Source organism: Oreochromis aureus, linkage group 11, assembly GCF_013358895.1.
Source record: "Oreochromis aureus strain Israel breed Guangdong linkage group 11, ZZ_aureus, whole genome shotgun sequence".
Lineage (NCBI taxonomy): Eukaryota > Metazoa > Chordata > Actinopteri > Cichliformes > Cichlidae > Oreochromis > Oreochromis aureus.
The window spans coordinates 25,051,018-25,073,061 of NC_052952.1; the positions used below are offsets into that span (position 1 = coordinate 25,051,018).

General features: G+C 37.7%; 1 protein-coding gene across 1 annotated transcript; it reads right to left on the minus strand.

Annotated features, from left to right (window-relative positions):
- Positions 1-481: 481 nt before the first annotated feature.
- Positions 482-11,403, minus strand: LOC116309518 (meprin A subunit beta-like). The gene is made up of 16 exons (XM_039619126.1): positions 11,249-11,403; positions 10,980-11,067; positions 10,709-10,727; positions 10,588-10,626; positions 10,453-10,478; positions 10,256-10,340; positions 9,840-9,957; positions 9,518-9,696; positions 8,978-9,196; positions 3,165-3,326; positions 2,758-2,988; positions 2,156-2,608; positions 1,894-2,067; positions 1,687-1,792; positions 1,450-1,494; positions 482-915 (listed from the first exon to the last, which is right to left on the minus strand). Exons 2-16 carry the CDS (start codon positions 11,046-11,048, stop codon positions 840-842), a joined length of 2,001 nt encoding a protein of 666 aa, XP_039475060.1. The 5' UTR covers positions 11,049-11,067; positions 11,249-11,403; the 3' UTR covers positions 482-839.
- Between the last annotated feature and the right edge of the window lie 10,641 nt (positions 11,404-22,044).

Below are 22,044 nucleotides of genomic sequence, written 5' to 3' on the forward strand. Positions count from 1 at the left end.
TGTGACATTACCAATAAGTTTGATGTGTCACATGGCCCTCTTCCTATTGAAAAAACAAAAGTTGTATCCAAGATGGCCGACTTCTAAATGGCCACCATGGTCACCACCCATCTTGAGGAGTTTGCCCCCTCACATATACTAATGTGCCACAAACAGGACTTTAACATCACCAACCATTTCCATTTTATCAAGTTTGAAGCATTGTTGATTAATGGCTTATAATGAATTTACAATGCAAATGTAGCTGGCCATATACAAATAATTCATTTAATCTGTATTTAAGTGCAACTGTGTGCCTTTGTGTGTTTATGTGTCCCAAAGTGTCCCAACTTCTTTGAAATTGGGATTGCAAACTATATATAGCTTTAGATCTTATAAGTATGTTTGTTAACACAGATTTTAGTAGAGAACATTTTGAACATGCATGAGCCTCTACAGTGAAGCTCAAACATCCAAGTAAAAAAATAGGGAACTAAGAATGTTTTTGTTTTAAAGGTTATAAATTTTATTTTTTTGACACATCAATATACCAATACCCAAGAAAGCACAATGTTTTTTTTTTTAATATATATCGCAATAGCTTCAAACTTGTTGCTTCAAAATTGCAGTTAACAAAACTGTCATATGAGTATAAATTTATAACGGTTAAATGGAGTTTAAAACATATATTACAAAACCAACAAAAATTAAAAGACAGTTCCACCACAAAAAAAGATAATTATATTAGAAACATAATAAATCATAGTAAAATAGTAAAGCAACACAAAATATCTAAAACGAATCTTGCAGAATCGTTGGTGATGTCCGTCTAAAGAGGTCAGATATGGATGAGATTCACATCAAGGCACCAGAAGCATGAGCGCTGGTAAGAGGGTGAGGACAGTAGAAGCCATCATACCAGGAGAGAAGGCAAAACTGGTACAACAGAAAGAAAATGATTGATTAAATTAATAAAACCTAGATGGCTTATGTTAAGTAATGAAGTTATGAAGAAAGCATTATAGCCATCAGCACCGTTTTGTTTTAAGAGGCAAAATCTGTGTAGGCTGCAAGCTGCAGCAAATAATACACTCATTTGTCTTGTAATATTACACATTAGTACTGAAAAACTTTAATTATTATTTGCAATAGTGACTGAAAAGCATTCTGATGTATTCTTATTGGTCACTGCATGAGTGATGATAAATGATGGCGACTGACTTTTCAAAAAAATAGCATCAACAGTACTGAAGCTCCTCCATCTCATCCCATTCCTAGCATCCTCACCGTCACACCAGCCCTCTGAATGTCCTCCTTCACTATCATTTTGCTGCTCACTATTCTTTGATAGAGCTTTTTATTTTGATCATCATTAGGAGCACAACATCTACATTTTCTGGTCTACTAGTTTTTTACAGCTTGTAACAACACATTTTTGAAAACAGAAAATATTTGAAAATATTGGAGTACCTGTCATTTGTTGTGTTTGGAGTTGGAAATGTGGTTTGTAAGATCCTAGAAAAGCCAAAGAATTTTTTGACAGATATGTTAAAACTCTTACATGATTCAGAAGTCACTGTTAGATTTTTAATTTCACTAGCATTTACATTATATGATAAGAATACCTCTTATTATATAATCATATATTGTTTTATATGATATGTTGTCTTATATGATATCATATACATTCTAATTTACATGTCCTACCATGGTGAGCAGGGTCCTTTATCCTGGACTCCAGGTGGATGTGAAATATTCACTGGTCTCATTTTAGGACATGGCAGTGTACTTCCATTAATTAGAGAAGTGAGATCTATTGAAAATAAATAAAATGATTCAAAGGTTTCATGCATTTTTGTTGTAAAAGTTTCAAGTTCAGTATTTAAGTTTATTATTGAAAATATTTAAATTTGCCTTGTAAGCTGAAGATGAAAATAGCACTCCCTCCCTTGAGGTAATCTCTGGATTTGATGTCTTCCAGAGATGCAAAATTATTTCTACCAGAAAGGGTATTAACATAGATGGTCTCATTATTCTCATCAACAATTGGACTTCCAACCTCACGAGGTTTGCCCCAAGTGGATACACCTGTTAATAGAAAGCATTATTAATATAGTGGTTAATAGTTTAGTTAGTGCATTTTTTTAAGGATTTCTTCATGTTTCTGCAAACGTACCACTGGAGGTGAGCAGATTTGGGTCAGTGGTGATACTCATTTGTTTTGACATCTGTAGCTGGATGTTGGGGTTCTGATCCACCATTTGGACAGTAAATTGCCTTTGTTGGCAAGGCCATTGCAGTTGGTCATCATAGACACCAGAGACAAGTTGCACAAATACTCCAAAATAACTCTGGTAGAGCTTTAGTGCTACCCGGTAAGCATAGCCCTCACTGGAGTACTGCCTTGGGCTATATATCAGGGCTGGAGTATCAGTAGTGTTCAGAAGTCTCTCAAAATCATTAATCTGCCAGGTTCCATCTGGACACTCAAGCTCTGACAGATTGATGTCATCAATAGAGAATCCGCCTGTAGAGTTTCCTGCTCCTTTACGAACCTCAAACTCCACCTGGAACTGCTTGGTGGCATTTAGAGGAACATGGTGGAGTGTCCAGTGAGATGTTGGTTTACCTGGAGGGAGAATTTTTGGATGACTACATTTTGCTTTTTGATTAATAGGTGAGTTGTGAGGTATGGGTTTGTGAAAAAAGATAAATGTGAAACATTTAGACTTCATCTAGAGAAAATCATAGTAGATAATCACACCAGTGAACCATTACCTGTGATCTGTCCCATGAGGTAGAGAGTTCCTGTGGCGTCCAAGTTATCTTGAAATTCTCTGATCCAGATGTTAAGTTCGTCTGACTCACTTCCATTGTGGTAATAATAGAACTGCAGACACTGGACATGACAATCCCTCTGAAGACTCATCCTCTTTGTCTCCAGCCAGGCGGAGTCACCCTCCTGACCTGATCTTGTGCTAGCATGCATGAAGTAACCTGCATCCTGACCTAGAATGTTGTTCAAAATAATATTACACCAGACTACCAAAGTATTTATTATTATTTCTGGTAGCTAACTTTAAGTTAACATGGCTGAGGTTAAAAGTTAGATTTTCCAAATAATTGCACTTTGTAATGCAATAAATAAATGCAATAGTTGAATGTTTCACATTTTGAAAACTTACCTTGATTGCCATTTCCACTGGGCAGATTGGTGTGGTCAGAGTTGGGACCCCCATAAACATCTTTTACCATTTCCCACCTATTGCTGCTCTGTGAACAGTTACTCATTTGACACATGGTCCCATCAGTAAAGCCACAGTACATCCTAAAGGCAATAGATGAGCCTGTAGAGGTAAATTATGAGCACAAATGGTTTTAACTATCTTTGGTAACACTTTATAATATTGCCCACAAATAAGGATGTAATTACCCTGTAAGTAAAGAATAAGAAATTTTAAGGAGTGTGTAATTGCACAGTACTTTAGTGACGGGTAGCGCTCTCACTTGATGTTATGTAATAATGTGGGCCTATACATAGTCCATTTTGGCAAAGTTTGTCCAAAGTTTGTCCAACATCCAACATTGTAGCTCCCCTCCCCAAAAAGGACCAGTAGTGACAATTTTAGCTGCACATTGTCCTTAAAGCTCCAGTGTCTCCAGTGTTTATTGGAAATTTTTTAGTTTCTGACACTAAACAGCTAAACATGTTCCTGGTCAAATAGACCCAGGGACATTGTTGCTGTTCCCGAGAAAGGAACATAACAGGATGCCATTAAGCACCTTGAGGTGGCTGTTGTTGAGATTTGGCGCTATATAACTAAAACGGAATTGAATTAAACTGAATTGAATTGAATCGAGTTAAATGTTCATTAACGTCAGTGCTGTAGTTCAAATATTAGCTCTGCTGCTCTGACAGGGCCAGATCTACAGAGCTAATGGGGTGGCATGTGCCAGCCTAAAATGATTTCTTGCCACCCTAGTTTTGCATTTGACAGTGTTGTTTATTAAAATAAGATAGCATTAACACTTTGAGCCCAGCAACAATTAAAATTGAATATAAATCCAAAAACTGAATATGTTGCATAGTGCCCCCCCAATCACCACCATTAACAAATGGTTCAGAGGACCGGCTTTATTTCTTGTTTTCAGTAGCAACTGATGCTTGTGGCAGAGCACATTTTGAACAACACCATGGGGATTTCAGATTTCACACAGATGGTCGGTTGTTGCACTCAAATTAAAATTAAAAAACACCAGTTTTTTAATTTTATTGATAGGCCACTAAATCCAGAGTATAAAAGAATATATATAAGTGATGCTTTTTTTACATTTAGTGTGGAAGAAATTTTTAAGAAAAGCATTTTCTAAGAACAGTTAAAAACAGTAAAAAACAGAAAAACAGTAAAGAAAGAGAAATAAAAGCCACCCCTTTCCTACTGGTGGAAAAATGTACCATATCGACCAATAAAAAAATGTGGGATTTGGTTGATTAGGAAGAGGGGAAAGTTTTGGGAGTTGCGGCAGCGAAAGAGCTATAGCGATATCAAAAGCGAGATTTGAGATGTGAGAGATTTGTGACGTTAAGCGTGGAGTGTATAGTTAGTGTGTTGTGTTGTCTTGTGTAGTTAGTGTGTAGTGTTTTTGTTGTTTTTCTTGTGTGTGTCAGTGAGGGTAGCTGTCATAGATCAGTTGTGTTAATACAGAATGTAAATGAAAAAATAACTGTAAATTCAGACACGTGAGGTTGAGCTGAAAAAACAATTTAAAGGTGAAATACAAATGTAAAATCAAAAGTCAAAAATGGCCAGTTATATTTTGGACCTCAGAGGGTTAACCCAACAAATCATGAAAAATTAGGTTTAAATTTTTGTTCATGACAGTGCAGATTTCTGACATTTTGTGTAAATTTAAGCATGTAACAATTTGATTTTTCTAACAAAAAAAGGAGTGAAACTTAGATTAGACTTGTGTTTGTAATGCTGGGCTTACACTGTGCGATTTTTGGCCCATTTTGAGCCGATTTTTCAGTTGTGCGACCATTTTGGTGATCGGCCCGAGTTTCGCCTTCATTGTGTGTCGTGCATCGTATAGTATAGATGGGGTAACGAGAAGCGATTAACATCTCACGACCAGGTCCTGATCATCAATCGTTTGGTCGTAAGAAAATCAAACCTGTTTGAAATCCTGTCGGCCGTCGTGAGGGTGTCACTACAGCCTCTCACACTGCGCACGCGCAAACACAGAAATGAAAGTGAAAAAACGGAGCAGCACAGCAGTGCAGCATTTGATCTGGACACAAGCGATGGAGGCACAACTTGTAGAACTTTGGCAAGCTCATCTCAGCCTTTTCAATGTGGCCTCACAAAATTATCACGACTGCAACAACTGTGAAAATAGTTGGATGGACATTCCTGCTCAATCACAGCTGCCTGATTAATGTTTTATTATTAGCAATTTAGCAAAGTTAATGGTGGTGGTGTGTGTGTCTGTGTGACTGAAAGACAGAGAGGGAGAGAGAAGGAGAGCGAGAGACAGATTTTGTGTTATAAACTTCATATTATTACTTCATGTAATGGACGCACAGTGTGAGCACTCAGGTCGCATCAGGCCGTAAAGTGTGAGACCATGCATCGTGACCTTCGAACTTCTAACCCCTGCGAGTCAATCGTACAGTTGGAGCAGGAGCTGAATAACGCAACTGAAAAAATCGCACAGTCTATGCTCAGCTTAACTGAACCACACCATTTTGTGTAGCTTTCTGGATGTTATACTTACTGGGCTACATACTTATTTATTATAGTAGTAGTACATAAAATCAAAATTCACATGTTTTATGTAACTGAATTATGTGGGCTAAACAAAATAATTAAGTTATAGATATATATGAATATGAGCCACTAAAGCAGTTTATAAAAGAAACAGAGAAAAAACTTGAATTGAATTAAATTAACTTTGTGTACCTTCCAGGTATTTTACAGGAAAGCAGACAGTTAAAATCATTCATACTGATATAATGAATATCAAAACAATGTAAAAAGGCAAGGTTATCTCAGAATTTTTTTTTTTTTTTTCTGGAAAATTATTGTGAAATTACATTTTCAAAATGACTTACGCAGAACTTTAAATTATTTACTGTGTACTTAACATTACTTATGCAGTACTTAAAATTACTTGTACATAAACTTGTACATAAAGATTATTTACAGTATAATTTATGTCTTTTTTCAGTAAAATATCTGGAAGTTAGGCAAGATTGTCTTACCCCATAATATGACTGATGCAATAGAAAGTTCAACATACTTAAAATTAAACGTGGTAAATATTGCTTGTTTTCTAGAATACTTCATGCTGTACTCACAGGGTAATTACTAGGGATGGGTACCGGTATTGGTTCTGACATAAACGGTAGTAACCAGACCGAAAAGCAGCGCACATTTCGGTGCTTTATTTCAGTGCTTTTTTTTCCTGAGATGTCATACACTTTGGATTCTAGCCAATCATTTTACCTTTGCAAGCGTAGTAGGCGGGGCCAGGTACTTACGTTCTTTTAGAGCAGAGCTACAGATTAAAAATGCCCAAGGCAAAGCGGTCATAGTCTGGCTGTACTTCACAGCAAAAGATGCAAACTCAGCAGCCTGCAACAAGTGCTTTAAGCTCATACTGTGCAAAGGAGGTAACACCTCGCATCTGATGAAACACCTAGCGACACATAGCGTTTTTTTAAAAGCCGAAAAATGCACCGTATTTGATAGCTTGCTGCGAGACCTCACACCGTGCACATCTACTGTGGGTGGGTTGCCTGTTGTCGGACCCGGAGTTAGCAACATCCCCCAAAAACCCGAAGAGTAGAGTCCTGGCCCCTAGCCCTGTCAGCGTAGCAGAAATGATGACGGATGATGATGGCAGCAGCAGCTGTTCTTCTCTGCGTGAGTAGCTTCATGTTGTTCGTGCGTAATTTACGTTGAGTGGGCTAACCACGTTATTAAATTAATGCATGTAAGGTGAACAAGCAAACACCGTCGTAGTTACATGCGGCTGTCTTCTTGTTTGATGGCAGATACTCCTTCACCCTGGCCAAAAGGCTAAAATGACCAAAGAAAAGTGGAAAACAGCTAAACATGAGAGGTTTTTGGACAAAGTTTGTGTTTTTTCCATTGATTAAGCACTGCTTCCAGCCAAGAGTGATGCCATAAATCCCCTATAGCTGCAGAAAAGGCTAACATTGTTATCTTTTTACAAAAAAACAGCTGAACATGAGAGGTTTTTGGACGAATTTTGTGTTCTCCATTCTTTAAGCACTGGTTTGAGCACCGTTTAAGCATCGGCACCGTTTCAAAAGTACCGGTTTGGTACTGGTATCGGATAAAAGCTAAATGATACCCTTCCCTAGTAATTACTCCCTTAGTAGGTGGCCATATTATAAAGTATTATGTTCATGTCTGCAGCCTCCACCATGTATGCTATAACTGTTGATTTAAATGAAATTTAAAATTTATTTGTATGCTTTGAAGTGGGATTTGTTATCTAGCAGATATTTCAATGGAAATTCATTTTTGTGGATCTTAAGGATGATTATATCTACCTATTCAGAAACATGATAACAGGGTTCTTGCTGATCGGAGCTAGCTTGGCCCTGGCTTATCGAAGAATTAAGAAAGCGGAACCGGCTGTTCAAACCCCCCCAAGGCTGCCCGCTGGGATTGAAACGATGGGATGAGGTGTGAGTTTCTCAAAATGGGCTCATTGAGTGCAGCACGGATAAGATCTTGGAGAAGCTTACGGCCAGTGTTGGTCAAGTTACTTGAAAAAAGTAATCAGTAACTAATTACCGATTACTTCCCCAAAAAAGTAATCCCGTTACTTTACTGATTACTTATTTTCAAAAGTAATTAATTACTTTGTTACTTAGTTACTTTTTAAAAACACAATTTACAACCTGAATAGGTGATAAAGCGATAGATCTTTCAGCCCAATTCTACTTTTTCTGCATAATCCATCATACAAAATGTAATCAAATGGAAATGTCTCTTTTTAAAACTTGTTTTATTAGTTTTAATCTTTTAACTTTATGCATCAAGCAAAAATTTAATTATATGCAACATTCTCTGACTGGAAGAAATTTGTTTAACATTTAAACCTATTTTCTGCACTTTCCAGCACATAAAATAAAATATTTTTTTGTGTTTACACTCACTCTTTCAAATAGATGCAAGTAAAACACAGCAGAAAATAAATAAAGTCAAAGGCTAGTTGCTCTGTTTTCACCTGTAAAGCAGGACTGGGGTAGGCGGAGGTTTACCCTGGTGCAGGTGTGCCGCAGCGGTCAGTGGAAGAATCCGCGAGTTTCTCTGTGAATTTCCCATTACAGTAGTAGCGCAGGCAGCGCTTGCTTGGAAGTTAAGGGGGTTTTTTTTGCTGTAAAATGAAGTTTTCTTCCACGCACAACGGACGCTAATGTTTTTGTCACTTTTTATGGAATCAAACTCAAAGTAAGGTCAGTACTTCCACGCTTTAAACGCTGCACGCTCATACTCTCTCCCGTACTTGATATATTATCCATTGTTGATCTGCAGACAGCTGTTGTCATGAACGTCGCACTCGCTTACGTCACTATCATGAGACATTCTCGCAAAAAACTCACGGTTTTAGTAACGGCAGTAACGCAGCGTTCCTACGGGAAAGTAACGGTAATCTAATTACCGTTTTTGCAATGGTAATCCCTTACATTACTCGTTACTTGAAAAAAGTAATCGGCCCATCTCTGCTTACGGCTGCCTTGAATACTCAGAATAAGATGGTCGGAGGGTAAGATGGCTCCGCCATTGCGTGCAATAGGTCGGCAGCCTTAACATGAAATTTCCCCTTGTGGGACTAATAAAGGTATCTTATAAAGGTATCTTATAAAGGAAAATGCAAAGTTGTCAACTATTTAAACTGTAGTCAACTCAAGGTTGAGTAAAGTGGGTGTTGGTCCCCTCAATCTTTAAGTACTTACTGCATTTGTAGAGTAGATTCAGCTCCTGAACATCATTAGCGCTCATTTCCACTCGTTGACCAATCAGATTTTGGAATTTTGAGTCTTTGGTGATAATTGTAGAACCTTTGCCATTGGTGAAATCATCTTTGCCATAGTGCATCACTGACAAGTAGTCATATGGGACTCCGTGGGTGGTGCTCTCATCACTGCCAACTATTCTAAAGTTGCTCTTGTAATCTGTAAAAATCACATATAAAAGCCAAACATCACATACAGTATCCTCAACTGAAAATATTATGATATTATGAGAGAAGGTCAAAGCATAAGAGGAGTAATATTAATTAATCTGACAGAATATTGAAAGTTCTGTTTTGCAGACTGTCAAAAATTCAATGGTTCTTTTGAAGATAATTATTTTACTCATGGTTTTATTTTAACCATTTCAAAATGCTTGATTTTTGTAGACCATTTTATACACCTTTAAGATAAGCATGTGAATAGAAATATCAAAGAAGATAATAACATCATAATATGTAGTATAAATAGTATTAGCCAAACCTTCTAGGATGTTTTCAAATTGAATCGTCACATAATCATCTCTGTCATATCTGGACTGTTCATGGTAGAAGCCAAGAGCATGAAGGAACTCATGTTCAACAATGGCAATGTAACCACAGCCTATTCCAATGGAGAGTTCCTGTCCATTGGAAAATACCCGCCCGATGTATGACCAACATCTGGAAAAAAACAAAAAAAACAAAACACTGATCAGTATTTGTCCTATGTTAAATTATGTTTATCTTTACCTAAACTAAAAAAGAAAGTTCGTTTTAAAGGCAAAGAAAAACAACAAAAACAAAAGGCAGGAAAAAAAACTTACCCATTTAACTGTTTGACAGAAATGTAATAGTCCTCAGAGTCCCTTGGTTTAAAATCAATGCATGATTTCAACCTGAACTGATCAAGGGCCCTCAGAATGACTCCTTTAGAATTAATTTCTGCGTTGTTCATGAGATGTGTGTTATGGAGATAAAAAATATATACATGTTAGACAACTGATAAATGTGATATCGGTGCATATTAGTTTAAAACTCTTTGTAGATACTTCTGTGGAGGAGTGGGTGGTTATTTTGCATAACTTAGTTGTACAAAACTATGTCAGTCAATTAGCTTTGTTCACTTGAACATTATGCGGCTTCTACGTGGCAACAGCCTCCAACTGACATGTACCAAAAATAGATTTTCAAGTAACAGATCACATAGGTGTGCTCCCATGTCAGAAAAAAATATATTCACCAAGGTCGTTATTCAAGACATAGGGGACTCTAGATGTCCACAGCTTGTTTTCATCAGTGATGGTACTCCTCTGCAGGTTTGTAGGCTAAAATATGAAGACCACATATCTTGTCAAGTAAAAATGCAAAGTTATGAGACATCTAGATATTTTAAGAATAAATATATTATCTTAAAAACAAACAAACAACTTAACTCACCTCCAAAATATCATCGTGTAAAAATCCTAAAATCAAACATTAAAAGTTAGGAATAATCAAGTAAAGTTGCAAGAAGTTGAAAAAAACAAAAATCTCCTCACAAAAGGCATTCAGTTATGCGATATTGAACTTTACCCTTGTTTATTTCAGGAATGTCCTTTTCTTCACCAATATCTACAAAGAGGCTTTAGTTAGTTTTTCATAAGAAAAATTAATTTCATTGAATAAAATGGAAATCACAAATATTAGACCTTACCCACTATTTCTGGTCCAGTCTGCAAAAATATGAAAGTCATATTGAAATAAACACACACTACACTTGACACAACATGTAAACTTTAGATTTGATGGGGTTTTTTTCTTTTTAAAAATTCAAATCATTTGTAGCATATGTTTAATATTCAGTATTATTTTTGTCTTAATTCCTCCAAAAATCGTTTTTCTTAAAAACAACTTTTGAAGTTCTGTTTCCATACAATAAGATTCTTTCTCTGGATGCAAAGGTAGTTAAACAACTAATTACTTACTGTGTTTAAGTAAAATGCTTCTGTAATGGCCATGCTCCAGATAAGAAAAACATATCCTTTCACCCTCATGGTGCGTCTTTGATGAAACCTAAATCAATAGAGATTCTACCAAAAATCATGAACTGCAATCACAAAATGTAAACAAAAAATATCAAAGATAGCTAAATCTACTAATTTCAGCTCGAATATTTATGTTTGTTAAAGTTTATGTTTTTAGTTAATCTTTCATTTTAATTTGTTCTAGCAGAAATATGAAAGTTTGTGTTTACCTTGCGCCACACTTCTCACACGTCTCCTCTTCTTGTCTTGGTTTAACTGTGCATGAGAAGCTTTGGCTTTGAAAGGAATGATACAACTGTTTTTATACAACTAAAGGCAACATACTTAGCATTTCAGACAGTCATACCTGCAGCTATTTCTACTTTTGCTGTTTCTTTGGCACACATTACCAGTTCCTGTTATCAAATGTTTTAATACAAATAAAGGTATGTACTTAACATGCCTGTTTGTCACGCATGCAGTTACGTCTAGTTTTGCTTTTGCTTTGGCACACATTCCATTTCTTAAAGAGCACAGCCCACTTCACACCCAGTTTTTAGCAGAATAAAGTTCATTATTACTAGTAGTAATACATAGCCACTTTAATTTTAAAAAACAGCTCTAATCGGGCTTTCTTCTGTATGGGAAAATTCATGTTTCATGGCTGCTCATAAGAGTTTAATCAGACCTCATTTTACTCATTTTTCTCATCACTATGCGATTCGATCATTTTATTTAACATTGCATTAATGATACAACATATGGCTTTAAGACGGCATTAAGATGTTTAAACATACTGGCACCATATTAACCTTTATTACAGGTGCAGTTATAACCATTTTATACACACATTGCATCTCTATGCTTATTAAAGAGTTGAAGCTCAGTCAGTTAATCGAAGGTTGTAAGCCTCGTTCGGCGTGATGTCCAGATGATCTATTGTGTAAAGTGACTTGGAGCTACTGAAGGTTAAAACAACAATACACGCCTACAAAACACATATAATACATATAATCTAGAAACAGGCCTGAGCAAAAGGCCTGAACGTATTCAGCTTCTTGTTGCATTGGAGTTTGCTTAGTAACAGGTGACAGAAGCTGTGTCAGAGCGGAGGACACGTCCATGGGGACTTTCAGGGCCTGAGATCATCGCCATACTTGGAAAAGATGCTAGAAAGAGGAACTTCTGTGTCTGCACTTAGCTCTAAAAATTGATCATTGTCTGTAAAACATGCAAATAATGTTCTTAAGATACAAATGATGTTCTTGGAAACGCAAGAGGGGGCGTTAAACCCCGACGTTATAAAAGCAATCTGAAGTGTATGTTTGGGCGGAGATCTACATCTGATGTGTTGCAGTGTACATCTTCCCGCGCGTGTGTTCTTAATAAACTCTTCATCTGATTGCACTCTACTGGGCCTCCATTGGTTTGTTTTTGTGCCACATTGCTGAATTCGGGACACATGGAAAAGTGTGTAATAAGATTAAAAGTCTGAGAAATCTGGACTGTGGTCTCTGGTTGATTAATAAGCTGAAGCCACACCCCCTCCTCCAACTGCAATGAATAAAACTGAGGGATTGTAAACTATATACAACTTTTATGTCTCACAGACATGCTTGTTAATTCAAATTTTACAGAAACTAAAAAATTTGAACAGAAACTTTCCAGATCAATAGACAGCATTTTGAACTTGGACCAGAGACACTAAAGCATCCAAGTAGCACTAAAGGACCAAGGACATCCTCTACATTATTTTTAATTAAAGGTTATTAATTTTTATTAAAAAGTTAAAAGGTTATTATTAATATTATTTTACAATACAATACAATTCACCAAGGCCCATGAAAATACACTAAACATAATTGTATTTTCTATATATATATGAGCTTCAGACAGTTCAATATTTCAGTTAGCAAGACTAATGTTTAATTCAACAGGTGTTAAAATTTGAATAATATATTTTAAATATGTAGAGATTTCATAATGTAAATTGTAAGTAGGAATTTCTTGATGCATGCTTAATCATCCAGGTAAGTAAATCCCAAAAAGTTGATTCTGTTCATCTAGACGTAGCGTTTTCAGTGGGAGAAACATTTCGTCACTCATCCAAGTGACTTATTTGGTATCAGCTGACTGCAGGTTTCCCCAATCTTATAAACAGTCCATTTGCATAATGACTGAAACTACAGTCGGGTCCATAAATATTGGGACATCGACACAGTTCTAACATTTTTGGCTCCATACACCACCACAATGGATTCCAAATGAAACGAACGAGATGTGTTTTAACTGCAGACTGTCAGCTTTTATTTGAGGGTATTTACATCCAAATCAGGTGAACGGTGTAGGAATTACAACAGTTTGCATATGTGCCTCCCACTTCTTAAGGGACCAAAAGTAATAGGACAGAATAAGAACCATAAATCAAACTTTCATTTTTTAATACTTGGATGCAAATCCTTTGCAGTCAATCACAGCCTGAAGTCTGGAACACATAGACATCACCAGACGCTAGGTTTCATCCCTGGTGATACTCTGCCAGGCCTCTACTGCAACCGTCTTCAGTTCCTGCTTATTCTTGGGGCATTTTCCCTTCAGTTTTGTATTCAGCAAGTGAAATGCATGCTCAATCGGTTTCAGGTCAGGTGATTGACTTGGCCATTGCAAAACAGCCCACTTTCCCTTCAAAAACTCTTTGGTTGCTTTTGCAGTATGCTTTGGGTAGCTGTCCATCTGCATGGTGAAGCGCCGTCCAAAGAGTTTTGAAGCATTTGGCTGAATATGAGCAGATATTATTGCCCGAAACACTTCAGAATTCATCGTGCTGCTTTTGTCAGCAGTCACATCATCAATAAATACAAGAGAACCAGTTCCACTGGCAGCCATACATGCCCACGCCATGACACTTCCAGCACCATGCTTCACTGATGAGGTGGTATGCTTAGGATCATGAGCACTTCCTTTCCTTCTCCATACTCTTCTCTTCCCATCACTCTGGTACATTGATCTTGGTCTCGTCTGTCCATAGGATGTTGTTCCAGAACTGTGAAGGCTTTTTCAGATGTCATTTGGCAAACTCTAATCTGGCCTTCCTGTTTTTGGGGCTAACAAATTTCCCACGTGTGGGACTAATAAAGGTTATCTTATCTTATCTTACCAGGAAGGCCCACATCTTGTGGTGAACCCTCTGTATTCACACTGGTGGAGTCTTCTCTTGATTGTTGACTTTGACACACATACACCAACCTCCTGGAGAGTGTTCTTGATCTGGCCAACTGTTGTGAAGGGTGTTTTCTTCACCAGGGAAAGGACTCTTTGGTCATCCACCACAGTTGTTTTCCGTGGTCCTCTGGATCTTTTGGTGTTGCTGAGTTTACCGGTGCATTCATTCTTTTTGAGAATGTTCCAAACAGTTGTTTTGGCCACGCCTAATGTTTTTGCTATCTCTCTGATGGGTTTGTTTTGTTTCTTCAGCCTAATGATGGCTTGCTTCACTGACAGTGACAGCTCTTTGGATCTCATCTTGGCAGTTGACAGCAACAGGTTCCAAATGCAAACAGCACACTTGAAATGAACTCTGGACCTTTTTTCTGCTCATTGTAATTGGGGTAATGAGGGAATAACACACACCTGGCCATGGAACAGCTGAGAAGCCAATTGTCCCATTACTTTTGGTCCCTTAAGAAGTGGGAGGCACATATGCAAACTGTTGTAATTCCTACACCGTTCACCTGATTTGGATGTAAATACCCTCAAATAAAAGCTGACAGTCTGCAGTTAAAGCACATCTAGTTCGTTTCATTTGGAATCCATTGTGGTGGTATATGGAGCCAAAAGTGTTAGAATTGTGTCAATGTCCCAATATTTATGGACCTGACTGTAGCACCACTGAAGGAACAATAGGCTATGAGGTCAGTTCCTTGATCATTAATATGCAAATTCTCATGACCATTGATCAGCAACCACTGATCAAAGCTCATTGATCAAAGACCACTAATCAATGGCCATAAGTACCAGTCACAGAGAGTTAGAAAATGGCTGCAATCAAAACATTTTAAGATGGCGAAAGATGTAGCCTCAGGCCCCCTCCTCAATTCAGAGATGGTCTTTCCCCTTTCACGTAAATGGCCTCGTTGACTCCGCGCTCAAACCAGCATTCCTCCCTGTCCAGGATGTGTACATACTCATCCTTGAAAGAGTGTCCACTGGCCTATAGGTGTAAATAGACTGCGGAGTCGTGGCCTGACGAGGTAGCTCTTCTGTGTTGTGCCATCCGCTTCGCCAGAGGTTGTTTGGTTTCCCCACTGTATAAATCCTGGCAATCCTCCTGGCACTTAACAGCGTGCGGTATATTAGTCTGTTTGTGCCGGGGTGGACCAATTTTTGGCGCAGCATGTTTGGGGTTTAAAAGCCACAGAGACTCTGTGTTTAGAAAAAGTCTCAGCTGTTCCAATTCTCCTGACACATAGGGGATCACTACGGGTTTTTGCTTAGGTAGCGCTTAGGGTAGGGGTTTTCCTTCTCTCCTTCTCTCACTTGAGCTTTGATCAGTGATTGTTGATCAATGGTCATGAGAATTTGCATATTAAGGATCAAGGAGCTGACCTCACAGGCCATTGTTCCTTCAGTGGTGCTAGTTTCAGTCATTATGCAAATGTACTGTTTATAAGATTGGGGAAACCTGCAGTCAGCTGAGACTGAAGAAGTCACTTGGATGAGTGATGAAACGTTTCTCCCACTGAAAATGCTACGTCCAGATGAACAGAATCAATTTTTTGGGCTAAGTAAGAATTCCCTTAGGATTTTCGGGTGCAGGTAAATGTGATCCTTGTCTATTGGTTGTGAAGTGAGTGCTGGAATGTGCATTTCAAATGCGCTGCCAGAGGTCCAGCTGAAGTTACTAACATTGTTCACAAGGTGGCAGCATTGCGCAAGACCGGCTATTCCACTCAGATTTCACCAAATGCATTTTGGTCTATTCTATGTTTTACACTGGGCTTTTAGACCAAGCTGGAGATGCATGGAGGGCAATAATATGACACTGCTGTGTAAAGGAGTTAGTAAATTTCTATGTGTAAATACTAAGTCCTATATTTAAAATGTTCCTTGCACATTTGTGTCAAAAAATGGGTCATTTATGGTAGTGAAGTGGTCCAAGAACCCAAGATAAGTATCCCATTGGCTAATTTCCTGAGCTACACATATTTACTTCTCTGTTATTCAAGACACAAACCCCCCAAATTTAAACTCATCTGACAACAGAACAGTTTTCCACTTTACCTCAGTTTATTTTACATGAAATACTGCCAAGAGAGAACAGCAGAACTCTACCCTGCATTTGTGGAACAGTATCTTTTTTAGCTATGGTTTTCTTTGTTGCAGTATTATTTACATTAATTCAGTTTACTATTGCTTACTGTGAACATATGACTAGTTCATTAGGTCAAAAGCATTAAATCTATCTTTTTTTGAAGAATTAAAGGTGCTAACATTTTTATTGGGAATGATCAGAATGAACAGGATCAGAAATGAAAATATTGGAGGGACAATTCAGGCCGAGTGTTTTGGAGACAAAATTAAAGATGCAAGGCTGAGATGGTCTGGACATGTGCAGAAGAGGGAGAGTAGATACACTGGACTAAGGATGTTGAAGATGGAGTTGCAAGGCAGGATAAAAGGAGTAACACCAAAGAGAAGATTCATGGAGTGTAATGATAGATGACATGCAGAAGTTTGATGGAAAAGAGGAGGGTGCTGAAGATAGGATGAGAGGGGGGCAGGGTGTGCTGGGCGAGCCCTAAAGAGACCAAGAAGAAGAAGAAGAAGAAGAAAGATTTTCAATTTGAATATTTATTCCATCAAGAACTAGACCTAAAGAACAAAGAATAAATACTTATGTTATCAAATATTCCCTTATTTTAATATTACATTTCTTGCCCATGACTTTGTTGAAAGTTGATTCTGCTCCTTCAACAGGAAACAGCTAAACAAATTCCTCACAAAAATTCAAGTTAGAAAACTGACTCGTAAAGCTTTAGATGTGTCCTTTGTCCCCAAACTTTAATAGAACTAGTTGGCAACTCATTTTATTGATGGTGAGATCCTGAGATCCTTATACTTTTGATTTTAGAGTCATTTTTGTAAAGTAGGACTATTGTTCAAAACTAACAACAGTTCTTTTAAACAACACAATAGGAAACAAAACATGAATATTTTTCTAATCTATTCCTGGAAGTGTTATGTATGAGGACATAATAAAAATCATGTTATGCTTGCCACCAGCTGCGTGTAACTTACTGCCAGTATGTTCCACCCCTACAATTATGTAAAAAAGAAAGTAAACCTTCTTTCAGTTCTAAGGTTTAATGTATGCAGGCATATAAAAAAATGAAAAAGGAAGTTCTAAAATAATTTAAATGTATCCTCAGATGAAAAGCAACACACTACATAATACGCAGGATCATTAAGGTAAACTGCAGAAGCAGTCAATCAATATTTTATTTCTATAGCACATTTAAAAAGGACAGCAGTACAGTGGGTTATATGTAAAAAAAATTTTAATCAAACTACTTCTCTCAACAGCCATGAAAGTAGAATAAAGTTTGTGATTACACTGAGAAATGTGATTAAGTTCAAATAACTTGTCATCGTGAGTGATCAGGACATGTGGCAGGTGTTTGTCGAACAAGAAACGTGATTATTAATGTTTTATAAAGAAACTGCATTGCAAATGTAGCGGACCATATTGGAATACTGTAATCTGTATCATGGTTTAATTGTGTGGCTTTGTGGGTTTGATAGACTTAATCCCTTATACTATCCAAGTGACATCAGCACTACCTTTTTATGGTTTGGTCTGCAGCATTCACGCATTTTAACGAGGCAGAGAAACTTCCTGTCAATACTTATCTACAATTTGTACACTTATTGTGAGCGCAGTGGTTACATGCATGATATCTTTTTAAAAAACCTCATTGTCGTGTTTGAGGAAGTTCGTTATGTCTTCCCATATGTACAACAATACTGTACATTCTTGCACATAACAGTATGTTCTACCTGTATAGTTATGTGAAAAAGAAAGTAAACCACCTTTCAGTTCTTTCAGGTCTAAGGTTTAATGTATGCAGGCATATAAAGAAATTAAAAGGAGGTTCTAAAATAATTTAAATGCATCCTCAGATGAAAAACAACACATTACATAATACGCAGGATCATTAGAGTAAACTGCAGAAGCAGTGGATTATATGTAAAACTTTTTTTCTTTTTTAATCAAACTACTTCTCTCAACAGCCATCAAAGTAGAGTAAAGTTTGTGATTACACTGAGAAGTGTGATTAAGTTCAAATAACTCGTCATCGTGGGTGATCATGAGTGGAGGTGGATAATGGCATGGTTTAATCACACATATCTCCTGTATAACTTGACAACAGATATTTTATATACAAAAATAATGTCATAATTCAAGTTTCTTTAGGAAGTGACTGTGATCAGCAAAGATATCCTAAATGTGGCAGGTGTTTGTTGAACAAGAAACATGTGATTATTAATGTTTTATAAAGAAACTGCATTGCAAATGTAGCGGACTATATTGGAATACTGTAATCTGTATCATGGTTTAATTGTGTGGCTTTGTGGGTTTGATAGACTTAATCCCTTATACTATCCAAGTGACATCAGCCCTACCTTTTTTATGGTTTGGTCTGCAGCAAAGATAAAAACTAGGGTTGTGACACTCGATTAACGAGACAGAGAAACTTTCTGTTAATACTTATCTACAATTTCTAAACTTATTGTGAGCGCAGTGGTTATATGCATGATATCTTTTTAAAAAACCCCATTGTTGTGTTTGAGGAAGTTCTTTATGTCTTCCCATATGTACAACAATACTGTACATTCTTGCACATAACAGTATGTTCTACCCATATAGTTATGTGAAAAAGAAACTAAACCACCTTTCAGTTAATCTATTTAAAAAGCAAGGAAAATGCAGAAGCAGTGTATGATATGTAAAACTTTAGAATTGAAAGAGGAATAATTTCTTTTTACTATGAAACAGTCCTCTTTATCTGAACAATCTACTTCTCTCAGCAGCAATCAAAGGAGAATACAATTATTTTCTTTTGCAGTGAAAAATGTGATTAAGTTAAAATCACGGCATCATGAGTGATCAAGAGTGGAGGTGGGTAATGTTATGGTTTAATTACACTGATCTCCTGTATTGCTTGAAAGACAACAGATGTCTTATATACAAAAATAATGTCATAGATTCAAGCTTCTTTAGGAAGTGACTGTGATCAGTAATTAACGATGATATCCTGTGGCTGATGTTTGTTGAACAAGATACATGTGATGATTAAATGGCTTTTTATGAAACTGCATTGCAAACGTACAACTTCTCTACTTGTCTTCAAATTTCAAATTCAAATTTTATTTGTCACATACACAGTCATACACAGTACGATATGCAGTGAAATGCTTAGACAACTGCTCGTGACCTAAAATAAAAGACTATGAATAGGATAGGAAATAAATATGAAAATTAAAATGAAGGGTAAATTTAACTAAGAAAGAATAAAATAAAATATAAAAATTAAAGTTAAAAATAAAATAACTATACAACAAAATACACAATATAGATATGTGGATGACACCTGGGTGAAAATCAAATCTCAGGACGTACTACATTTCACGGATCACATTAACTCGGTGGACCGACACATCAAATTCACCAGGGAGGATATGAAAAGTGGCAGGTTAGCCTTCTTAGACTGTGAGATTTCCATCAGTAATGGGGGACATCTAAAAGCTGATGTGTACCGTAAACCTACACATACGGATCAGTATCTAAGGTTTGACTCTCATCATCCACTGGAGCACAAACTGGGTGTCATCAGGACGCTACAACACAGAGCGAACACCATCCCCACTGACACAGCGGCCAGGGAGGCAGAAGAACAGCACATCAAGAAGGCCCTGAGTAAATGTGGTTATCCCAGCTGGACTTTTGTCAAAGCTGGGAAGGCACCTAAAAAAGCTCCAGCCGATCCAGGAGAGAAGGACAACCGCTGCCCAGGCGAAAACCTGTAGTGATCCCATATGTGTCAGGAGTATCGAACAGTTGAGACACATTTTTCTAAACACCGGGTCTCTGTGGCTTTTAAACCCCAAAATACGCTGCGCGAAAAAACTGGTCCACCCCAAGGATCGGGTCCCCCGACGCAAACAGAGTAACATAGTGTACGCTGTTAAGTGCCAGGAGGATTGCCAGGATTTATACATCGGGGAAACCAAACAACCTCTAGCGAAGCAGATGGCACAACACAGAAGAGCAACCTCATCAGGCCAGGACTCTGCAGTCTATTCACACCTACAGGCCAGTGGACACTCTTTCAATGATGAGGATGTACACATCCTGGACAGGGAAGAACGCTGGTTTGAGCGTGGAGTCAAGGAGGCCATTTACGTGAAAAGGGAAAGACCATCTCTGAATCGAGGAGGGGGCCTAAGGGTACATCTTTCGCCATCTTACAATGCTGTGATTGCAGCCATTCCAAACTCTCTGTGAATGGTACTCATGGCCATTGATCAGTGTTCTTTGATCAGTGGGTTTTGGTCAGTGGTTGTTGATCAATGGTCATGGGAATTTGCATAATTATGATTAAGGAACTGACCTCACAGCCCATTGTTCCTTCAGTGGGCTGGTTTCAGTCATTATGCAAATGTACTGTTTATAAGGTTTGGGGAAACCTGCAGTCAGCTGAGACTGAAGAAGTCACTTGGATGAGTGATGAAACGTTTCTCCCACAAAACGCTACGTCCAGATGAACAGATTCAACTTTTGGAGAGATACACAATATAGAAAATATATAAGAATATATGAAGAAATATAGAACAATAAGAGCAGCTGTACGAGTAATAAATGACAATGAAAGAAATGTAATGTCCAGGGTTGTGCAATCCAAATATTTAAGTGTCTTGTGCAGTGCAAATATGCTTAAAAGTGATTTATTTAAGTGACTTGTGGTCTTGTTAATCAATAACAAAATGGCAAATGTAAAGAAATGTAAACAAATGTCCAGAATGTCCAGTGTGTGTGTAAAAACCGTATGTGTGGGTCAGTACTATGTGGTGGTGTGATTGAGAGACCGTATCGCCTGCCGAAAGAAGCTCCTCCTCAGTCACTCTGTGTTGGTCTTCAGGGAGCGGAATCGCTTTCCTGACCTCAACAGAGAGAACAGTCCCATTCAACTTCTCATATGTACTGTGGCAAGCTCCTTTGAGAGCTCAGTGAGGAAGACCCGTCATGCATTGATGATACCATTGTTGAGTTCAGGGTTCTGAGCTGTGGAAAAGGTTTAGGCATTCAGGATGGCAATGTCAAGTTGTGCCATAGCACCATGGGTCATCTCTATGTTTTACACTTGCAGGTGCAGTTGTAGGTGCCAACCATCTGGTCAATGGCAGAATGAGAATGTGATCAGTTATGTTTTCCCCCTTTCTGGTATTTTCATCCACCTTTGTTGTTATACATATGGGAATACTTCACTGCAATCTGTATTTTGGTTTGTTTTTGTGCCTTTGTGTGTTTGATGGACATAATGTCTTATACTTCCCAAGTGACAACAGCCGTACCTTTTTATGGTCTGGTCTGCATCATTTGCTCATTCTAATGAGGTAGAGAAACTTCCTGTTAATAATTATCTACAATTTCTGCAGTGGTTATATGCATGATATCTTTGTAAAAAGCTCATTACAAACATCAAACTCAATACTAACATTACAATAATCCAATCATCTTCTTGACCCCTTTTGAGCTGATCATCCTCTACTCTGTGTGATTTAAATCTCAGTGCTCTCCATTCTGCTTTCAGTCTCTCATTTATACAACCCACTTCCTCCCCATCACCACCTTACCTGAGTCATTCAGAGGTCCATCCAAGCCTCAATCTACATCTTCACCACAACCACTGTCTAGACCCAGAGGGATCCTTTCCTAAATCTTACCACCACTGGGATTCCATTCTGC